This window comes from Panonychus citri, unplaced genomic scaffold (genome assembly GCF_014898815.1).
Source record: "Panonychus citri isolate SS breed McGregor unplaced genomic scaffold, ASM1489881v1 Contig00077, whole genome shotgun sequence".
Taxonomy (NCBI): Eukaryota; Metazoa; Arthropoda; class Arachnida; order Trombidiformes; family Tetranychidae; genus Panonychus; species Panonychus citri.
Window position 1 is genome coordinate 607,285 of NW_026515482.1, and position 23,461 is coordinate 630,745.

At 31.6% G+C, this 23,461-nt stretch overlaps 1 protein-coding gene across 1 annotated transcript in view; it reads right to left on the reverse strand.

The window, feature by feature from the left end:
• Positions 1–23,461, reverse strand: part of LOC128386954 (cell adhesion molecule Dscam2-like) — a 54,899-nt gene that overhangs the window by 24,372 nt on the left and 7,066 nt on the right. The window contains exon 2 of the mRNA XM_053346074.1: positions 8,045–8,452. Within this exon, the coding sequence (XP_053202049.1) occupies positions 8,045–8,452 (408 nt within the window). The remainder of the gene's footprint in view (positions 1–8,044; positions 8,453–23,461) is intronic.

Below are 23,461 nucleotides of genomic sequence, written 5' to 3' on the forward strand. Positions count from 1 at the left end.
TCTCAGTGAAGCTAACACGTGCAAATGAGAATGCTCAACCATCGGATGATATTAAACAATCAATTCTATTAAAATTTTCTCTTTTCTAAAATTGATTTTCTATTCTTTTAATGAAATTCTTTAGTATCCGATTAAAATAACATAACTAAGGTATGACCGGTAATGTTTTGGACTAAATTTTAAAAATTGATTAGCGACTGATTGACTAGACTTATTGACTCCATTTAAACGTTAAAATGAAGATTCACTCTCTGGCTATGATTGGTGAAAAATTCAATTTCATGGTGCTCATGATTGAAAAAATACGGAGGTCGAAATAAGTGTGCGTCGAAAATTAATTTCCCCTTATTTTCATCCATTTTCCCATAGAAAAGCATTGAATTTTCAAAAGAAGAAAAATTTTAATTTTTTTCTGATTTTTTTCAATGGGAAAAAAAGAATGTAAATGGAAATTAATTTTCGACGCACACTTATTTCGACCTCCGTATTTTTTCAATCATGAGCACCATGAAATTGAATTTTTCACCAATCATAGCCAGAGAGTGAATCTTCATTTTAACGTTTAAATGGAGTCAATAAGTCTAGTCAATCAGTCGCTAATCAATTTTTAAAATTTAGTCCAAAACATTACCGGTCATACCTTATTAAGAAAATGCTATCAAACATAACGACCTCTCAATTTAATATCTTTGTTTCATTATCTAAAAAGGGTCAACACGCGTTAGCATCTAATGATTATTATATTGGCAACGAAAAAGTCATCTAGATTAATAAAATTATCGATTTAAATATAGAAAAACTTGATAAATTCTCAGAATTATTTGATTTCTTCGATAGTGATTTTCTATTCAGCATTATTCATTATATGTCATTTTCTTAGTGTCATAAATTGATATATCTTAAGTTATTTTTTATACGTAATGAACAACTCTCTTATTAGAGTTCTATCGCTTTTACCAAAAAGAGTTCCCGAGGATGAGTTAGAGCTTTTCTTTCAATATCAGCTGGGTAATGTTCCTGTATTGTTCATTAACACTTTGGACGGTGCGACCTCTGATATTTCGTTTGTCATGTCAGGTAAAGTCGATCTACTTTTTCCGGGTAAATATATAAATTATCTTGACGGTACAGAAGTTATTATGAATTTATCCGTTGGCCCAGTAATTGCAAGTGAAAGTTGTGTCTTCATGAACATATACCCAAACTTGTCACCTAAGGTAATTAACAAAGGGATATTATCATCATTTGCAATAATTGATGACTCGCTTTGTATCTTCATCGTCCTGTTAACTGTTCTCGCTCTAGTATTATATTTTACTCGATCTAATCTCGCAATTACTGGTCAGATTAATTCGGCCTTTTATCTTACTTCGATCGCAGAGTTTTTGTTGACCATCATCAACGGACAATTTGGGTTATTAACCCACGTAGTCCTATTGATTATAAGCTATTTGATAAATATGTTTATGAAACGGTTAATGAATCAATGATTTCATTCTTTGGAAAAGACATTACCGTTGAATTAGTGTTTGAGAATTATTGTAAACATCATTATTTTATAAATTATGATCTTACGAAAAATGAAGTAAAAGATGCTCTGTTTCATACCGCTACGGTTCGCTACTATGAAAAATCAGGATCGTTACTTTACCATAAAAATATTGATCGCAATAAGAAACGATAGATCATCAGAGCTTCATATTCATCTTTTGAACATGGTCTTCTTACTATCTCCTGGGCAAAAGCTAAAGAAACTTACTATGGCCACATCGAAAGCATTTTATTCCCAACATGTTGGCGTTACAAGGGAATAAGTACACGATCCGAAGGCTCATACAGTCCGCTGAATTATACAAATTTTTCTGATCTATTCAATCTTTACTTATTACTCTGTATTCTTGCAATTGTCTCATTTCTATTTGAAGTTTTCGCTCATCAAATGTATTAATAAATCTTTTGCCGGCGAAAAATAATTGCACGATTTTGCACCAGCCACTAAAATATATTGGATATAACGATTCCATAGTTACAAGAGTTGTGGCAGTAGCGCTTGACTGGTCGAATTTGATAACAAACTCAACTTTTAATGGCCCAAAATTAGTATGTAAGCAAAGAAATTCATCAATAAAATCAAGATTTTAATTAAGCCTTATAAACTAATTTTTCAATGGTTGATAAAGGAAAAAGATGCGAATACCTTAAAAAAGTTAAAATGAATCTTATTCAAAAATTGATCGAATCTCAAGAAATTGAAATTAATATAATCAATGGAAAAGTAGACTCATGGTTGAAACCTCTCAAACTAAGGAAATTTTGAATCTATTTTTATACCGAATGAGCTCCAATTAAGTTGAGTTACAAGCTACAGATAATTGTTGAGGTTGAATTCAATTAATTATTCAAATTTTTGATTACAACAAAAACACTCAGTGACTTTAATTTATTACAATTTATTCCGATTGTGTGATATCCTTGAAAATCTGAACCTTTCCTGAAACTTTAATCAAATTTTTTATGATAATTAGAGTGAATTTTAGCTGATTTTCCTAAGCCAAGCTCTGAATTGAAACGAAATCCTGGTAAAATATCAAATATTAATATTAATACATTCTAAAAATCAAAGATTTTGCTTATTTTAATGAGCAGAATTTTCATAACAAGATTGTGTCAAAACTACAAGAGGCTTCTTCGAAATATTTCGGTACTGATAAATTCCACCTGAAATACAATAGTCCCACAAAATAGTACAGACTCGATCTGTTCGCCCGTGCATCAGAAAAAGGAAAGAGATGAGAAAGTCATTGTAAGAGACAAATACAACTCAATTTAGAGATATGATCTGCTTGTATCGATCATCAGATGATTAGTTTTTTCAGTCGTAACTATTTGTTCAATTCAACGATCTCCATATTGCTTAATCTGATGAATTAAATTGTCAATAATCAGCGTGTTGACTATTACATTGTATATTCCTGTATGTTATTTCATTTACAAAACATTGTATTCATTTATTACCTCATTGTTTTTGTTTCCCTTGTTTTACATTGTATCTTGACCTTTAATGTAAGGTCCATAGACTTTTCAATTCAAGTTGAGTGAAGATGAGGATGAAAGTGATGAAGATGTGTGTTCATGGTAAAAGTAATCTATCTTGAAGCTTTAGAAAACTATTAATCAAAAAGAGAAAAGGTGAAAAATATTTTCATCTTTGCTCAATCAACAAGAAACTTTTTCTTTTCTTTTATTTTTTTTACTCTGCGAAAACTTTTTCCGTGATCTGAAAGTGTAAACAACAATACCATCAAAAAATTGGAATAGTTTTGGTTCCACTCTTTGTCCAGTTAACAGTGATATCATCATCATGATTACCACCACATAACCGTAATCATGAGCACCAATGATGATGATGAAGAAATTGAAGCAAAAATTTTGAAAAAGAAAAAAATATTTCATCTTTTCTTAGATCGGAATCATCGTGAAGATCAAATTTGGTGATAAACTTTCATTGTGGTTATCCTTTTTTATCCGATGGTCAGTCCAATTGTGATGATGATGATGATGAAAAAGCTGCTTAATATTCAGACCACACCAATTTCAAAGATGAGTAAGATGAAGATGATCACTTTTACCCTTCTCTTTTCATCATCCTTTATGGTCAAACCTTAAGCCAACCTTTAAGGTCATCATTATTGACCAACTCTCATATTTTTATATAAGAGGAAATAAGATATCTACAATAAGGGATAATAATAGTTATGATAATAATATGATATATATAAAAAAATAGCATTAGAATTACTCAGAACACTCGTTAACCTTTGTTGATACTCAATTGAGATTCCATGTCACCTCTCAACTCTATTTCTCGATTGATTACTTGACCATTATTATTATTACCATGGAGAAGGAATCAGAATATGAAATGAATCAAATAATCAAAATATTCTTTGATGAATCAGAATTAAAGTTTCTAACAGTCTCAGATTTTTTTCTCCTCTCTCCATCACCTTAACTATTCTGAACTCTACTTTCTTTCTTCTGAAATTCATTCTCATGTCCATGTTTGAATTACAAATTCTGTATGAATATTGCTGACAGAATTTTTCATTTTCTTTCATTCATTAATATACACTTTCTGATATGTATCACTTATTATCTTGAGCTCATCTTTGGTGTGTGTATATACATTTCTATGAAAATAATTTTAGAAGTGAGTATTTTTATTCAGGAGAAAAAAAAATCACTTTAAATTTGGTGATCGATTCTATTGTGATGAATATTTTCATTCTCATGAATTTATGGATGTAACATTTACTGATAGCTCTGATTTTCAAATAGTCGAGACTTATTTTCAAAATGATAAATTCATTAATAGCAGAAGGAGTTATCAGAGCCAATGAATATTCATGAACCTACTTAGAAAATTTAAAATTTCGGAAAAATTATCTGCTGATGGATCTTTTCAAAAAAAGAACTAAATTTCATCTGAATGGCTCAGGCGAAGAAAAATAAAAACATCTGAGTAAAAGTGACTCGATATTTATAAGAATTTAATTCATCGTTATCGTTGACACCAAACATTTAGTTTACACTTTCGATAACGGATAATTTTGATTGATTCATTTTCTCAGCAGATATCGACTTGGGAAGCACAAAAATTCACCAGAAAATTATTAATAAACTATCATAGTCTCAGTATCATGTCTATCTTTCTGAATTTTCACATTGTGTTAACTTTCCCCCCTGAATGTTCAATGAGTTTTTACGATGTGATATAAAAAAATTCGTGCCCACTTTGATTCATATCAACGTCAAATTGAGGAAAGAGTCAGTATTTTTTCACTGCATCCTGAAAAACAGAGACTGGACAAGGAGAATGTGAATAAATTGGTCAAGTGTATTATATTATATTATGTTATATTACATTATATTGGGTTGAGAAGTGTGAAGATGATGATGAGAAGCAGAAAGAGAAAGGAAAGTAATCAATCTTACAAAGGCAGACCATAAATATCTTTCAAGCCACAAATTCCGAGCCCATGGATGAAGAAGAAGATGGGAAACTGATGAAGATGAAGCTGAGTGATGGAGATTGAATTGCATAGAGATGATGATAACTGATGAAAATGCTGTTTGAGCAAATAAACTGTGCAAAATGTGAAATAAAATGTTCGTCTTTACGTTATACATTTTTTTCTGCTTGCTACTTTTTCTCATTCCCGAATTTTTTTCTCCTCCTTCAGATTGAAAAGAACGGAGAGAGAGAGAGAGAGAAAGAGAGAGAAAACATTCCCAGAATCTTATCAACCGTTCAACATTGTCCATAGATAATCAGAGATGCTTGGAAAAGGATGAAGACGATATGATGACGATGGAAACACTTAAATAAACCTAATGATATGAACAGAGATAGAGAGAGGCTAGTTTAAGATGGACAATGGAAATGACCATTCTGATCATGATAATGTTCATTTGCTACCCTGAAATTATCATTATCATTCTTGTATTAGTTTTTTGTTGGTTATTTCATAATAACTAATTTTATCTTTTATGATATAAAATATTTCATGTAACATTTTTTTCTCCTTCTCATTTCATTCTATTATCTTTGAATTAACTTTTTTTTTTGCTTATTTTCTTCAACTTGTTCAAGGTTCGTTGATTGTCATGATCATTTCCGTCCTCTTATCATATAACTATTACACTTAAATCAAATAAGAATCTTATTGAACATGTTACCATCAACTTTTGCTCATCTTTTTGAAACATCATTAAGTTTACAGTTTGATAATACTAATCCTTAATATGAACACTACTAAAAACCACTGAATGGTTTGACTAATGAGGAAAAAAATAATTGACTAAAATGTAATCAACGCTTATCAAGTAGCAATTATCATTTTAATAACAACATCATCATCATTGCAATTTATAGCATTTAAAGTGCAACTAGTTTTGTTGAAACAATTTTGTTTAACTCATGCTATTCATGGTATTTTCAATGATAACAATGTTGATTGTTATCATGCATCCACTTGATTAACCTTGATGATTACTTGAAGTAACAATAACATTACAACATTAATAAAAAAAATACTCAGCATATGCAAACACAATGTCAATTGTTAGTGGTAATGTTGATGAAAAACAGGAAGTGGATTGAAAGAAGTAAACGGAAGGTAAGATACTTGATTGAAGATTGATTGATTGACTGAAGTTAATCCAACTGCTCATGAAGGTGTTGGATCAGCGAAATTGCTTTTAAAGTTTAGTAGGAGAATCAATGAATTTTAATTCAGTCTCAATTGCAAGTTCAACTTTTGAAGTCTAAAAAACTTTTGGGCGATTTGTAAGTTTTAGGAAACATTAATTTCACCTTGTGAACTTGAACTGCAAACTGCTTGACCACTTTCAAAGGTTAGTTGGTTAGGCCTTGCTTTTACTTTGTATCATTTTGGCAAGCTTACTCAGTAGTTGATTGATATTGATTGACTTGGATGTAGTTTTTATATGCACTTTAATTGTATTGATTACAGTTAAAAACGTGTAGTAAATTGTTAGTTCAGGTTTTTTTTTATCTCATTCAAGCTATGATCATGCTGATCTCAGAACTGTTTACATATATGCATCGGGGAATCACATTTAAGGGTTCTAACCATTTACATTTATCAAAGTAACAGTTATCGAAAATTTCGAGTCAAATATGCTCCAGTACTGTGTTGCTTGACCAACCCTGTGAGTACAATGGAAGATCAAATTGTGGAGAAAAATTATTCTATTGGTATAAATGATTAAATTGATCTTTATTGATTTATTTTCATTGTTGTGATTCTCAAGTAGCACGATTTGTTCAAATTGATCGAATAAATTGAATCAAAAATAGAATCAAATTTAATGTTCAACAATAAATATGATTTCAGGGTTTCGTCTGATTTGTTACCTCAGCCGTTTAAATTGATAATCAAGCTCGATTATTAGATAAAATCGTCACAGTCCAGACACATTAAGAGTTACAGTAAGTAATGTAAAAAGTATGTTCGAAATTAGCTTTAATCAAATTCTTTTAAATAATCGACCTTCAATACACCTTTACGAACGTTCAGGTACCAAGATGACACTTATTGAAACCAAGTTACGTGATGGATAATATAAAATGGATGAAAAGTTGTTTTCAGGCCATCTCACGATTCGTGGCATTTCCAGCGCATTTTTTAAAAGTTTTCTGAGCATCCAATGTTCAGAGGATGCCAAGTCTAGCTAAGTATCTAACTTTAGTTGTTATCGCTCAATAAGATAATTCGTAAGCAGTGGAGGAGCAAGAACAAAGAGGAAACCAAACTTCGTACAGTAGAGGTGGCGAACTCTCTTTCAATCAAAAGGGTTAGCTGACCAAAAAATCGCAAAAAAAGTTTATATTAATATATCGATATGAACTTTGGAGAGAATTCCTTGGTTTATAGCTATAAATATCTGATATTTAATATCTCTGAGTTAATGATTAATCTTCGACCAATTTGGTCATCATGGAGTGAAACGTCGCTCTCAGGGACAAGATTTTATTACATTACTTCATCAGAATCATCTTGATGATTAGCTGAATATCATGATGATACTGAGAAACATGTGAGTTGAATAGTATTTTATGATAATACTCAATCAAATGTAATCATCACATTGATAATCATTGGAATCAAAAATATCAGTTGATAAACATCAATACACACCCAAAGGCTAAAATTAATGAATGAGTTAATCATGATTGAGATTAGGCGTCACCACTTCCAACAATTAGCACAATTAATCGGAATAATATGATTAATGGAATGAAATTATGTATAAATGATACGTAAGTTCAATCAACCTAGTTGTGTGAAAGTTCATTGTCAAAATTCATGATTCTGATTCAATTGACTTTTAGTGGAAAACTTTTGAAAATTGAGATAAAAAGGCAATCAGAATATTTCATTCTCAAAAAGGAACTTAGTTTTTACTTTATACTCATTGGATTGAGGTGGAAAATGATAAATGATGGAATTGAACTTACCAGCTCTCACATGGAGTTCTGGTGATATTATGGATCCAACTTTATTGTAGGCAATACAACGATAAGATGTAAGATGAATATCTTGACGAAATGAGTCTGAATGAAATGGTTGTAAGATCAGGGAACCATCTGATCGGATGTATCTTAGTCCAATTACATTATCTACATCGATATGATAATTAATTGACTCCATTGGATTATTTGATGATGAGGAGGAGGAAGTTGATGAAGATGATGTTGATCCTCTAATCCATTTAATCGTAGGTCTTGGGAGTCCATTTGCTTTACAGTTTAATGTTAATCCAGTTGAATTGTAGAAATCAATTTGTCCATTTGATGTAGATGAGTCAATGGGAAGTGTCACAAAACTTGGTCCTTCAATGAAACCATCCTCTTGTTTGATAATATCTTTAATTGTAAATGGCAAAAAAATATCAAGAAAATCAATAATCAATCAACAACAATTAGAAGTAAGAAAAATAGTGGGCTCAATCTAAGAAACAATCAAAGTGTTAGGGAGGAAAAAAGGAAAAGGAATGGAAAAAGTTATTGTTACTTATCAGTTAGATGAACAGAACAATTTGTCTGGTCATTAACATGAACTCATTTCCCTTCAAGTTTCACTATTTTTATGAATGATATTCAGATAATGTCATAGATGAATCAATAGTAATAATAAACCATATGACATATTGTTTTTGTCTAGATGAGTAAAAATTTGCTTTAAAATCAAATAGAGGTCAAAGTTATATCATGAATTTATCCTTCCCTTGCTTTAGGGTCAGAACTGAATACTTTTACATAAGCAACCATGGAGTTACATCATTTCCCTTTAGCATTATTATTAGAACATGAATATATAAGTTAGTGAAATAAGATGAATGAAATGTTATTCTGGATAAGAAAAATGTGAATTTACAAAGTAACAGATTCAATCTTTGGTGTGTATGCACATTTATATGCGTATAATATATTGGAGTATATTCATTGTTAGGCTACATGAAATGTTATATATGCTAGAGAAAGAGGGTGAGAGAGTGAGGTTATTCATTGTATTTCAAAGGTCCTTGATACATGGATTATATATACTCCTTTTTTTCAATGGACTCTCAATCTTTTGTGTAACATTTAGCTCGGCAGAATTGTGAAGAAAGGAAAATAAGGAAAATACATTCGAGTAATCATGTTATATTAATGCTAGTAAAATGTATTCTAAATGAGTATCTTGTTTTTTAAACGAATCTCCATCTTTATATGTTCAACAATAAACTTTTCGTAACATATGATTACAACAATTGAGATTATTTCCTAAAGATATATATTCATTATCTATTATAAATGTTTATGTAACCAAATTGAAAAGAAGGAAAATATTGAATAAAAATCAGAATTGAGGGTAATTTTATCATGGGTTTCAATCGAAATGTAATATTAACATTTGATTCTTTTGTAAGGTGAGGGTCATTTTATGATTGCATCATTTGTAAGGGAAATTGAAAGAGTCGTAGTTAATCTGGTCCGTTTGGACACTTATTTGATGGTCGGAGTTTTGTTTTATTATATTTTATTTTCCATTTCAAGTCTCATTTGAGTTGCAAGGTGATCACGAGTTTTATTGCTTCTTAATACATTTTCATGTTAATAACATATGGAATAGAGCTCAATTGAGTTTAATTCAATTCCAATATTGCTATAGTCGTTGTTCGAAGTCATTTTTGAATGTCTACAAATAACATGGTCAGTAAAAGTGAGCAAATGATATTAAATTTTACGATAATGAAACTTTACAAAAGTTAATATTTGTGAGTATAAAATCGGCCTACTCTAGTATTCCTGTTGAACATTCATTGTTGGTGTATCAGGGGTCTCGACGAACAACAATTATTGAATGATTTAAATCTAATCAAAATACGAACTCGTCCAAAAATTTCATACAGACAATTGACAAATCTACTCACCATCACGCCAACTCATGGTAATACTCAAACGTAACAAACAGGTAGAGATTTCTCACCAATGCGTCTAACATAAAGATATTCACCTAATAGTTAATGACTTTATGATAGTTCAATTAGTTTTATCAATGAACAAAATGTAAATGAATCACAAATAAAGGCTACATAATCGAGTAAAATAAAATTTTCGAGGGCTGATTGATTAAACTTGAACGAATAAAAAATCATCATTCCAACTCATCTATTACTTTGATTCTGTTTTTCTCTCATTGAATTGGATGTTGCTCATATTCTCCCTCCTCTCATGAAGATGATAAAATTTTCTTCCTCTTCATCTTAACTTTCGATCTATCATCATCTTTCTTTTGTCTATCATAGGTATAAAACTGCTACCGATTCCGTATGTATGGACTGATGATTGAATTGATCATCCATCATGAAGATAAAATAATAGTTAATCTTATTTCGCTGAGGATTTGAGATTCTTGAAATTCCAATGAAACGTGATCATAGGGAGGAAAAAGGGGTTTAACTGATGATGATCATCATCATGAAAAGGAAGTGACGATAAAAATTGAGTTTGTGACTCTACCTTCAGGATCATCTTAACGTGATTGACTTAACAGTTAGTATCCAAAACTGAGGAACCGAGAAACAGTAAAAGCTAAGGGAGATGATGATGATACTGATGATATAACGAGTATATGTAATGAAGATGAGGAAGACAAAAGATGAAAGAGAGAGAAAGAGATAGAGCAACATTATGATGAATGATCTGACAAAATTTGTTGACGCTAAAGATTGTAAATGCTTTTCTTTTCATTGCAAACCTAAATTACCAGGAGATTCAAGCTAAATATTGTTTCCTTTTGTATTCCAATCATTATCAATATGAGTTTTACTCTTTTTTTTTGTTTACTCGGAGACAATTCATCCAACTATTCAATAGAATTGAAATTATCTCTCCTCATGAAAAGAAATGAAAACTTTCATTTTCCATCTTATGCCAATCTAATAATTCATTAGGAACAATTTAAATTCTGTCACCAAAATATAAACTTGATTAGTTGATTGTTAGGATAACCTTTTCTGATTGTTAAGGTTTCTTTTTTTTCTTTATCATTGAATTACCGTTTTTCTGATTATTTGAACAGTTAACTAAATTGTAATTTAATTGTTAAGGTTAAATTGTTGTTCTTTCATCTTCCAAGTTGCAAGTTTAACTTTTCTCTAGCTTTTTGATTTCGTTTCTCTCATTCTATTTACAATAATTACTTTCAAGTTCTGATTCTAATCAAATTGTTTTCTAAGATGTTTTTTTTCTCGTTGCTCCATTTCCTTTAACAATCAGTTTGATGCTCATTGCTGTTGATGATTAAATTGTTAACATGAAAGTTGTAAGTGGCTTTTACATGGGAAAAGACAACTAGAAGGTTAATTTGTGTATGTAAATAGTTCAATTAAGCTGATTATTCAAATGATAATTGTTAATTTCCTGAAGGCGAAAAAAACCTAAGATTGAACATCATGAGAAAACTATCATGTTTAAACCGTAGAAGATAATCAATTATCTTAATTTGATTGTGATCTTTTTTTTCGTTTTCATTACAATGAATAGTGTAAACATCTAAATATTAATATGTAACTTATCATCACCATCATCATCAAGGAAACAAAATAATCATTTAATTTCAATAGATATTAATCAAAGCAATCAAAGGAAAGGTTATACATGTATTAGATAGTCAACTATTTGATTTACTTTCCAAGTAAAAATCTGATCGTGAAATGTTTGACAAATTGAGCTCAAATTGTGATAATATTAACAGAATCTGAGCCATTACTAATTGCGATTGGTGTAAAGGTTATTCATGATAAAGACAATGATAAAAAAATACAAAAAGATTCAATTCCATGATATTATCTGAATATGTTCACTGAGCTTATTAATATTAATCAGTATGTTTCAAGCTTATTACATAATAAATACAAATAATGTTTATCATTAATATCAAGCTGAAACCCTCTTGAAATGTTGAGATGATGAGGAGGATAAAAAAAATATGAGAATATTGTTGAAACAGTGAAACTGAATTGGAACTTTTTTTCCCCTCATCTTCAACGCTTAATTAACATGATGACGATGATAACATGATGAGAAGTGTCAACAATTGAGCTGAATGGTAAAAAACATCATGCATAAATTAGATCATCATCATCATACTACTGTAGTTAAATAACAGAGGGAAAAGTTGAGTAACATTTCTTGGTAACAATGAGTAAATGATTAACTTGAAACTTGTTTGATAATTGTTTCAATTCAATGTAATCAAATTGTAGACACAAAATATTCATTATAAATTGGTTAACAATCATTTTTATCAATTAGTTAATCATTAATAACCTTCGGTAATCCCTCTCATTCATTGACTTTTTTTATAAACTTAATGTGCTGATAACGAGTGAAAAATCATCAAATTCTGGATAATCTCCCTTGAAAGGAAGTAAGTAATTCATGAAGCTGATGTTATTCTGAAACTCATTATTTAGTTTGATCAATATAAACATCAAAAGGTGAAAGAAAAGTCATTAAATTCTGTGAGATACCATCTTATCATCAGACATTACGCTTTTATCATGAATTGTATCAATCAGTTGAATTCCTTCAATATTTTTACATTCACAATCAGTTGATTAATTAGTCAAACACACTTGCAACCTTTGTAATCCATGGTACTGTTAGGATCTAGAAGATTCTAATGTAACGTCAACCATAAGTACAATCAAGTACATTGTTGAAATCAAATAATTGATTCCCCTCTTTGTCGTTAAGGTGAATTCACCTTTGTCACCTTGACCAAGGTAACCTTTACTTTTTGTATATAAAGTCTTGTGTAGGCAATATACAAGTAACCAGTTAAGTTTAGTTCACCTTTTTTCAAACATAAACTTTATACCTTCAACTATTATGATTTACCCCTTGTACCCTTTCTTGATTATTTAACTATTAAAGCTATTTTCTATTCTAAGTACGATCTATTGTTCAATTCTAACAGGTATAGTAATCACTTAAATAACCAAATCCTACAATACATTGATTGGTCCATAACCCTTAATAAGACCGTCGCTATTATCAGACAAATAAACCGTTGAACCGATTTAACTGTTTTCAAGATATTAAATTGAATCAAGAGTTTGGGTGATGATCTTAAAATTATCGGATGATCTGTAATTTTAATCACATCTATCTAATGCAAATCAACAACGGATGAAGGTCATTTTGTACATGATACAATCGGCTGTACGTACAAAATGTATAGTCGATTATCTTGTATCGAGATTGATTGATATAAGTAGAAATGGGATAAATGTTTTAGAGTTTACAGAATCTTTCATGAGCATTTATCATTTTTTTAAACTTTATTACATGAGCATTATTAGCCTGAAATGTGTAGGAGTGAAACTAATATATTTATACCAATTGAAATGCTTATCGGTTCTAAGCTTGATAAGAAAACAAAAGTAATCATAGTGAATTGAAATTCATTGCTTTTAACTCAGGTTCAAGTTCAACTCATAAATTTGAGGGAAATTTTCTTGTTCTTATAGCATTAGCCATGATTATCAGTGAAATGATTACTCTGATTTTTACTGTTATATTTTACTATTATTATTTTTGATTTGATTTTTTCTTGCAAGTAAATCAACTCAATCCATTATTTTGATTGTTATTATTACTTATGAATTAGTTTGTTTCTTTTTTCTCAAAATCAAAATGAAATGATTATCATGAGTCTAATAGCAAATAAACTTTCATTAAACTGAGCCCATGGTCATTGGTCAAGTTTTTGTATTCCAAGACGTTTTCTTGAGATAAATGAATGATTCCTAGTAAAATATCAATAACTTTGTTCTGGAAGAATAAAACTTTTTTATATAAATTCTAATGTGGGGAAATCCAATATAATAGATATTATCATGATTGCTCTTTTCTTAATGAGGCTCTTCATACACTGACCATTTCACTGAAAAGTTATGACTGAAAATTGTCAATGAGAATTTAGAATAATCAAAAGAATTTTTTTTTCTCTTTTATAAATTTCGCCAAAAAGAAAACAAAAACACTGAGTATTTGAAAGGACATTCAGACGATTCAATGATAACCTTAGACGATGGACTCAATGATGCTTAGAATTTACTTTTTCCATGGAAGAAAAAATGAAGAAAGATTATCATCAACATCATGAAAAGAAAAGTTTTTAAGGTTTTAAGTAACAGAAAATGTTTTTCATTTTCCATTTCTAATACTTTTCTTTTTGCCTTGAAACCAAAAAATAAAAACTTTTTTCTTAACATTCGATACAATGAACTTCTCATGGATCCTTTTCCTTTTATCATCTCTTACCATCCTACTTTTTTTCTCTCATCATCTTCTTCTCATCATCTCTTTATATTTGCCTGATAAACAACCAGATATTAAAAATTTTCTTTGCAAAAACTTTTCGAAGAAAAGAGGACAAAACATTCTCTCTCTCTCTCTCTGGGATCACACTTTCTTTGCTCATCATCATCATGTTCAATGCTCACTTTATTAAACATCATCTTCATCACCATAAACACCTTGTTTCAACCACTTTTCACCCAAAATCTGACTCAAAACAATTGAACAATCATCTGATTAATGTTATTAGATTTTGAAACTTTTCAAATTCAATCAAATTGTTTTTATGTTTGTTGACTGTTTATCATGGTGACAATGATGTTGTTAAACTGATGATGATAATCAGGATGATAATTGTAAGTAAATTTTGTTGTCAAAAGAACCTAAATAGGAACCCGAAGATCGACTAAACTAAGGAAACGGAGACTTTGAATTTAAGCACTTGAGTAATTAGATTTTATTGAATGTAAGGTAAATCAGAAACTGTAATTAAATGGGTTGAAAGGTAAAGGGGTTAAACTTAATTGAACGTAAAGGTGAATCACAAAATTAGAGGTTTAACATATTTAAATCAAACACTTAATTGGACTGAGGACCTTAGTCCAAGGGCTTGATTTATATATGTGAAGGTTAATCCTAGACAATTAGATAAGAGTTAAATAGCATGTGATTGAATGATTAAATGGGGAAGTTAAATAAGATGACGTAATACATTAGTAATCCCTTACAGAGCCCCAGCTTGATGTTGCTTCCGGTGACAAATATAAAGAACCATGAAATTTTGACATCCTGGAATGTCTGAATTGAAATGGTTCCATAATGCCGCGGAATCAACGTCTAATTTGTATTCTTCTTCTTATGAATTTATCAAAAATTGATAAATTGATCTCATTATACGGGGCTCTTAAATTTTCCACTCCATCGCAATAATTGTCTTCGTCAAATGATCTAGCTGGTTTTCCCATTGGTCGCTTTCTTATCTCGAACGGCCAATCTCCAATACGTTCCATAATCTTTTTAATCAGACTCGACATTTGTCTATTGTAACCATAATCAACATGAGGATAAGGATTCATGTACATTGGATTCGCAATCGATTCTCTATGAGCTTCTTCAAATTTTTCTTGATCCACTAGATAAGATAACATCGTGAAACCTGCATCAACAATAGGTGAATGTTGACCTTCTTGGATGACTAATCCGAAAAGGCTAAAGATGATATATTTCAACGCAATCGATGTTGTATCGTAAACACATCGATAATATGTGTTCACATCTCTTATCTTAGGTCTTATCAGTTCCCAATCACGTTGACTAAATCCCATGGAAATGAAGTCATTTACTCCACCAGCTACACAGATAATATCTTGTTCTTTCAAGATTGCTAAAACTTTTCTTTTTGTTATCGGCCAAGTATCACATCCTTTTGTATGTTCATATGACACGCCGTGAAAAATTGTTCCATCACCAATTGCATCTTTGGGATATCTGACCATATCATTGAATAATTGATTGCCTTCTTGATCAACGATTCCAATCCAAATCGGTAAAGATTTAGGTCCAATTATCGTTTTAATATCAGACTTTTCAATATCTATTCCACACACTCTGATGTTTTCACTTTTGAGTCTTCGATTTGTATCCATGATTCGTTGCTTATGAATGCAAGTTGAAAGATTGAAGATTTGATCAGGATTGCTTTTCTTTGCTAACCATTCAAGCTTTTTAGCTCTTCTCTTCTTATCTTGTTTTCTTTCTAGTCCCAATTGGCTTTCTTTTTCCCATCTTTTTCGGCGTTTAATCATCTTTTTCTTCTGCTCTGATGTTAACTTTGGATCGTTTCTTAAATCATCAATTGTTAATCTTATCTTGGGTCTACCTTTGACTGCTGTTTCTCCTGGACCGATACCTTCATTGATTTCTTTGTGAATTGGTTGGGATGCTGAAGAAGGTCCTCCTTCGTCGTTCCAATCAATTTCCATATCAACAGTTGGGTAACCAACTTTAGCTGCAACAGCATAGTGATCCCATGATCCCCATTCTGGCTGTTTTTCTACTTCGATCTCTTTAGATGTTGATGGTTCAGGATCTTTCGATTGACTTGAATTCGATTCATGATCTTGACTTGAGTAAATAAGCTCTTCATCTTTCTGCTCGTAAAATGGATCGACTGGACTTGAACTAGTAGTTGCACGAGGTCCTTGTGCTTCTTCTAGTCTTTGTCTTTTCTCAAATGGTTCATCTTGACTTGATTTTCGTTTACCATATTGAATAGTTACTAAATCAGGATATTGAACAATGAGACGAGCATCAAATGCTTTACAATAATCGTTCACATTTACCAATGGATTTTCAGGGCTTTCTAAAGGTGGAATCACTGCAACTTTATCCTTTTCTTTAATCTGTTCAAGATTTGATCTGATGTAGGCAAGGATCGAATTGACCTTTAAATGTTCACCTTGACATATTTGAATATGTCTGAGCATTTCATAATAGTTTCCCTTTTCTTGACAGAAAAAGTTTCTACAATGAACTTGAAATTCACTAAAAACTTTCACTTCATCACTGTTGATTGCTTGAACTTTAGAAAGGTTACTTCCTAAACATGAGACACAATCGAATCTTTTACCTTCCATATTGTCGAGGTCAGGGTTTGGGTTACCATTACGAAAATTGAAGATGAAACTTAACAATTTGATACAATATTTACAATAAAACTCTTTGCAGTTCTCACATTTATATGGATTTACAGGGACATGGTCGCAAAATTTACATGAAATTGCGATCAGGTATCTTTCTGTGTCTTTCTTTGGTAATTCAGAGAAGATTAATCCATGAAAGAAATTTTCAATTCCAATGGTTGACAATCTTTTTCCGACGAATTTGTTGAGCTTTTCTCTGATTAATAATTCCAATGTCTTTTTAGGAACTTTCCAAAATTGAGATAATTCGTCCATCTTTTCTTTGGCTTTTTCAAGCTTAACTCTTTCCTTCTTGTTCTCAACAAGGTTGAGATGTTGTTCTTTTCGAGGAAAAAGGTCCTCTTTCCTCAATTAGAAACAATTATCTCTTGTTGGTTAATTGTGATGAAAATGTTGATCACTGATTTAACACTAAATCTAAGGTGTTAGTTGTCACTAGGATTTACACGGAAATTTGTGATTTACACGGGAGAATTGGATTTACACGGAAATTTGTTATATCGGGACACAGTAGCTTATAAAGGGACAATTTAAATTTTCACGGAAATTTGTTCAAACTATTGAACAAATGAATTGTTGATCACTTGATCAATTAGAATTGGGTGAGAGGTCCTTTCGCCCTTTTCTTAATTGAATCAAATTTCACCAAATTAACAAAATTAAAGGTTAAAAACATAATTAATCAATTGTAACAATTTGAACAATGACAAACCAGAACACAAAATGGCCGATACAATGGCGTCTCAATTGTTTCAAAGGGTTGAGTGAGCACGTTGAGGGAGTCGATAACGTGACAAAGGTTAATCTTAGTCACCCCCTGGTGTTAATTTACTCATTTGTGTTTAGCTTTTTCTCTGATGTTAGATTTGGTTTGTGTCCATTTGTTTAATTAATTAATTAATTAATTAGTTGATTCAGTTAATTAATTTTGAGGTCAGAGGTCCTTTGACCACAAAATTAATTACTGAACAAGGTGCCTGAAAGTGTTAATGTATATGGGTTAGTAAAATTTTCTAAACGGATTTTCAATTATTCTTTTCTCTTTTCTTTTCTAAAGAGAAAATTTTTCTTCTATTTATTCTAAGTGCTTTTTGTTAGTAACTAATGATTAGTCTTAATTAGAATGAGAATTAAATGAACTTGAAATGAATTGGAATGAGGTCCTTATTCCTTTTCACTTCGAAATCATTTGAATTTGATTTCGTTTTCGGGTTCTTGTGGTCATTTCATGTGACTGTTGATACACTTTCTTTTTGTATGTTCTTTTCTTTTGCACTGTCTGTTCACTTGTTTCTCTTAATGAATCACAGTTTTCACTTTGTTCACTTGATTGTTCACATGGATGATTTATCTCGTCACTTTTAAGTTGATCTTTGTTGATTTCACTGTTTTCTTTTTGCGGTAGTTGTTGTGGGTTAGGAATTAGGTTTTCCTTTTCTTTCTCATTATTAGCGTTTCCAAGCTTCTCCTCTGTTTCTTTACTTTCGTTGTTAGCTTCTTCAAGCTTCTCATTAGTTTCTTCGATTTCACTTTGCTCGATTTCTGTGTCACTATCGTTCCAATTAATTACCTTTGAAACTTCAACCTTTTCTTTTTGGTCTCGTTGGGGTGGTGATTGTTCATTAGAGGAAGAAGGTCCTCCTTCCTCTTGATGTTCAATCCTTTCTTCCATCGACTTGGTTGACGGGTGTTTGTTCAAAAGGGATTGATAGTTGTTCGGAAGTCTTCCCACTATCTTCTTGATTCTTTCATAATTGAACGTTTTTATCTTCTTTGTATAAACACAAATCAATTTCGCTGTTGAATCATATGTATCAAGTACGATGTATTTACCAGTGAATTTTTGTTTCATAAATGATGGTCCAACTGTATACGGAACAGGTTTGACTCTTGCCAAATCGCCTCTTTTCAAATTTGGTTCTTTTTGTGTTAAGTTTCTTTCGTTTGCTGATTGTTCAGATTTATCGTTCAGAACTTCTTTCGCTTTCTCTCTTGACCCAATAATATCATTATCTTTGTATAATGGTGTTATTTCAAATCTGTTGTGTAGGAGTGAGCGAGGCTCGTAATTGTAAAGAAGTTGAAATGGTGACTTGCCAATATCAGTTTTTATCGAATTGTTATAGCTGAACATGAGGGTCTGCAAATGAATATCCCATTCATGAGCTCTTTCTGTGTACAGTGCCATTCTCGTTTTTATTTCTCGATTCAATCGTTCCACTAGACCATTTGTTTGCGGATGATAGGGTGATGAGTTTATTAGTTGTATTTGGTTTAATTCAGCGAATCTTTTCAGCTCTTTTGATGTAAAAATTTTCCCATTATCTGTTTGTAGTATTTTCATTCTACCAAATTGATTTATGATTGACTCTAAAAGGTTTATTACATCTGAACTGTTACCTTTCTTGAAGGGCTTCGCCATTCCATATCTTGTCAATGAATCGACCGCAACAAGTACAACTGTGTTACCTGTTGTTGATGGTGTGAACGGTCCGATCATATCCATCTGAACTCTTTCCATTGGGTAATCAGCGACTTTCATTCCTTTCGCTTTACCTTCTTTATATGTTTTTGACTTGTATTGTTGACATTTTTCACATGAAGCAATTTTCTGTTGAATAATTTCATTCATTTCAGGGAACCAGAAATCTAATTTTATCTTTTGAATTGTCGGCTTAAAACCAAAATGTCCCGCCTCAATCGCTTCATGATATTGTTTAAATACTTGATCGATGAGTGAATCTGGAAGATAGAATCTTGATGATCCATCTTTCTTGAGTTTAAACAATATTCCATCTCGAATTTCGTATTGTCTTTTCAATCGACCTTCTTCGATTTCTTCCTTTATTAACTTTGCTCTAGTATCCTTTTCTTGTTCTCGTTTCAATTCAGATTCTGTTTCTTTTCGAACTTTTGGTTGTTTTATCGCTGCGATAAAATGTTTCTGTTGTTGGGAATCTAAATAATCGAATTCTCGGATGAATCTCAAGAGGACCTTTTGAGTTTCATCTTCGATTATTTTGTTTTCTTCTTTCAGTTCCATGTCTTCGATTATCACATCGTCTTTTTCACAGTTAACGAAATTTAAATATTTATCGAAATGATCATCTGTCATTTCGCCTTTTGTCTGTGAGCCCATTCGTTTGATCTCGAAAAACAATCTGCTGGATGATGTTCACCTTTCAGATATTGTACTTCGAAATCAAATTCGGAAAGATCATGTTGCCATCTCATGATTCTTGGGACTTTAAATTGTGTGTTTTTGAGCTCGCATAGAGCATGATGATCAGATTTAACAATGAACTTTTTATGTCTCAGGAAATGTGCGAACTTTCGGCAAGCATAGACAACAGCGGCACATTCTTTTTCAGTGGTTTGCCAGCTATACATATATTTCTGCAACTTACAGCCGAAAAAGTATACTGGATTCCATGTACCTTCGTCATCTTTTTGTGCCAATATTCCACCAATTGCGACTGCTGATGCATCGACTAATACAGTTGTTTCTCTTTCAGGATAGAAGTGAGTTAATAAGCATTTCTTTGTTAATGCTTCTTTTAGTTGTTTCCAGCTTTTCAAAGTTTCTCCTTCCAATTTAATCGGGATTCCTTTGTACTTTTTCTTTACCAGTTCTTGTAATGGAGCTGCGATTTTTGCATAGTTTTCTATGAATCTCGAGAAATAGTTGAACAATCCAAGGTGAGATCTGATCTGATTCTGAGAACTCGGAGGATTGAGGGCCTTAATCCTCTCGATTTTCTTAGGATCAGGTCTGATTGTTTTACCGGATACCATGTGACCTAAACAGATAATTTCTGTTGCTCCAACTTGAAGTTTTTCGACTCGATTCTTAAAGCCAAATATTTTTAGAGCGCCAATAACTTTTCTCATATTATCACAAAGTTGATCTATTGTTTTTCCATATATAACAATATCATCAAAATATCCAAAGCAGCATGTGTACTTCAGCTCTCCAAGAACTTTATTGATTACTTCTTGAAAGTAAGATGGTGCGTCAGCCAATCCCATCGGTAATCTTTTGTATCTGTAACAACCATCTTCTGTTACAAAGCTCGTTTTATCTCTCTCTTCTTCCGGAATTTCCAACTGATAATACCCTTGACATAGATCTAATACCGTAAAATATTTGTTACCTTTGAGTTGATTTATAGCATCGTCTATGTTAGGCATTGGGAATTTTCTTTTCTGAATTAATTTGTTCAATTCTACATATGATGTTACCATTCGCCATGTTCCATTTGGTTTTGGTACCACAAATGCTGGAGCTCCTCCACCAACATCTGAATCTTCGATTATCCCATTTTCTTTGAACTCTTTGATTATTTTTCTTATCTCTTCTCTCATCTTCTCACTTGATCGAAATGGTTTACTCTTGGGTATTGGATTGTTACCAATATCAATTTTGAACTTTGTGAATTCTGCTGGGACACATCCGAGGTCAAATTTACTTGAGGAAAAAGAGCCTCTTTCCTCTAGTAACACTTGATAAATTTGCAGTTTTTCACTTTCACTTAGTTCTTTGTTTATTTGTTGATATAATTTGTTGTCGAGATTTTGAAGATTTTCAGGTAAATCAATATTTGTGTCTTGAAATTCTTCAATTTTATTGATTAAAAATGGTGAATCTTCTGAATAATGTTCATTGAAAAAGTTGATGTAATTTACTCTTATTACGTTGATTTGAGGTAATTTCACTTTTGTTTGTTGATTAATGAGTTTACTTTGTTCACTATTGTTTAATTGAGTGTCTATCACTTGATTCGGATGAGTAACGAGGTCCTTGTTACTCATTTGATGAAGTTGATTCAAATCGTAATTTGTGCCATACCAATTGGTCAATAATAGTTGAATCTCTTGTAAATTTGGTACATCAATTTTTAATCTATATTCTTGATTTAAATTAATATGTTTTAATGAATAGGGTTTTCCTAATCCATTAGCAACAATAATTAATTGAGTCGCTTTGATTATATTTTCACCAAGCAGGATGTCATTGGAAAGACCATCAATGACATAAGCTGCTACCAATTTAGGTTCATTACCATTATACACTTTTAATGGTACAAACCATTCACATTGAATCACTTTTTGATTTGCTGATTGGAATTGTAGCTTATAAGGGTAAGCGAACAGGGCGAGTTTAACAGCGAGGTCCTTGCTTATTAAACTCGTGCACGCTCCTGTATCAAACATTCCCTCGATTTGAACTTGATTAATTGAAAATTTAATCATAGGGTGTCTTACTTTTTCCGATGACTTGTTTTTGTTGGCGATTAGACGCGTTGTATTAACACTTCCTTCGCTTAATTGCTCTTCGACTTCCACGTTGTTAGCTTGTTTAAGCTCAGGTTTATTCTGTTGATCTCTCTTTGGTCTCTTTTCAGGATATTTCGTCCAACAATCTTCAGAATTATGTGAGGTTGCTTTACAATGCTCACAATTTCTTTTTGTTTTCTCATTTGACTTGGGTGAATTCTGGTTTGATCGCCAGTTATCATTACCTTGAGAAGGTCGTGACCTTGATGGATAACCTCTCTCTTGACTTCTTTTGTTCTTTTGCCAATGACCTATTACCTTGCTTTTTATTTTCTCGATTTCCAAATCAGTTATCTCTGGAATGATTTCATTCTGTATATAATAAGGGATTGATGATAACATTGCGATTGCTAATGTTTCATTAGTAGCTGAAGGATAGATAATTTTTAAAGAAGTTTCAATTCGTTTAAAGTGATCGCGTGGATCTGTTTTAGGATCATATCGTTTTTGTACCACGTTGTAAATAGCTTCTGCTTTTTCACTTGCCGTTATCGTTGAATTGGTTAGTTTTTGTTTCCATTCTTCATATTCAATGAATGGTGAATCGTTTCTCAGTTTTCTGCTCGATCACGTGCTTCATTTTCGAGAAGGACTGTAATGTGATCAATCCAAGTTTGTTTAGAGGATCTAAGGTCCTCAGATCGTACTCTAAACACTTGAGAAAATCAGTAAATGTTTGCCTTTCTATTTGGCCAATTTCGTTTATTGATTCTTCAATGCTTGTTGTTGAGCGAGGTTAATTGTCTCTCTTTTCTTGAAGATTGAATTTTTCCAACGCTTCCGACATTGAGATATTTTCCATCATTGAATAGTTATTCGCCAATAACGAAGCAAACGCTGGAGATAATCCCAGATCATCTTCAAGTTGTCTTTTGGTGTATTTTCTTAACTGATCAATTGAATAGATTTTCTCTTTTAACAATGTAGCGAGCGATGTATAATCCAATCCAAGTTTTCTCAGAATTAGACCATCTTGCCATTT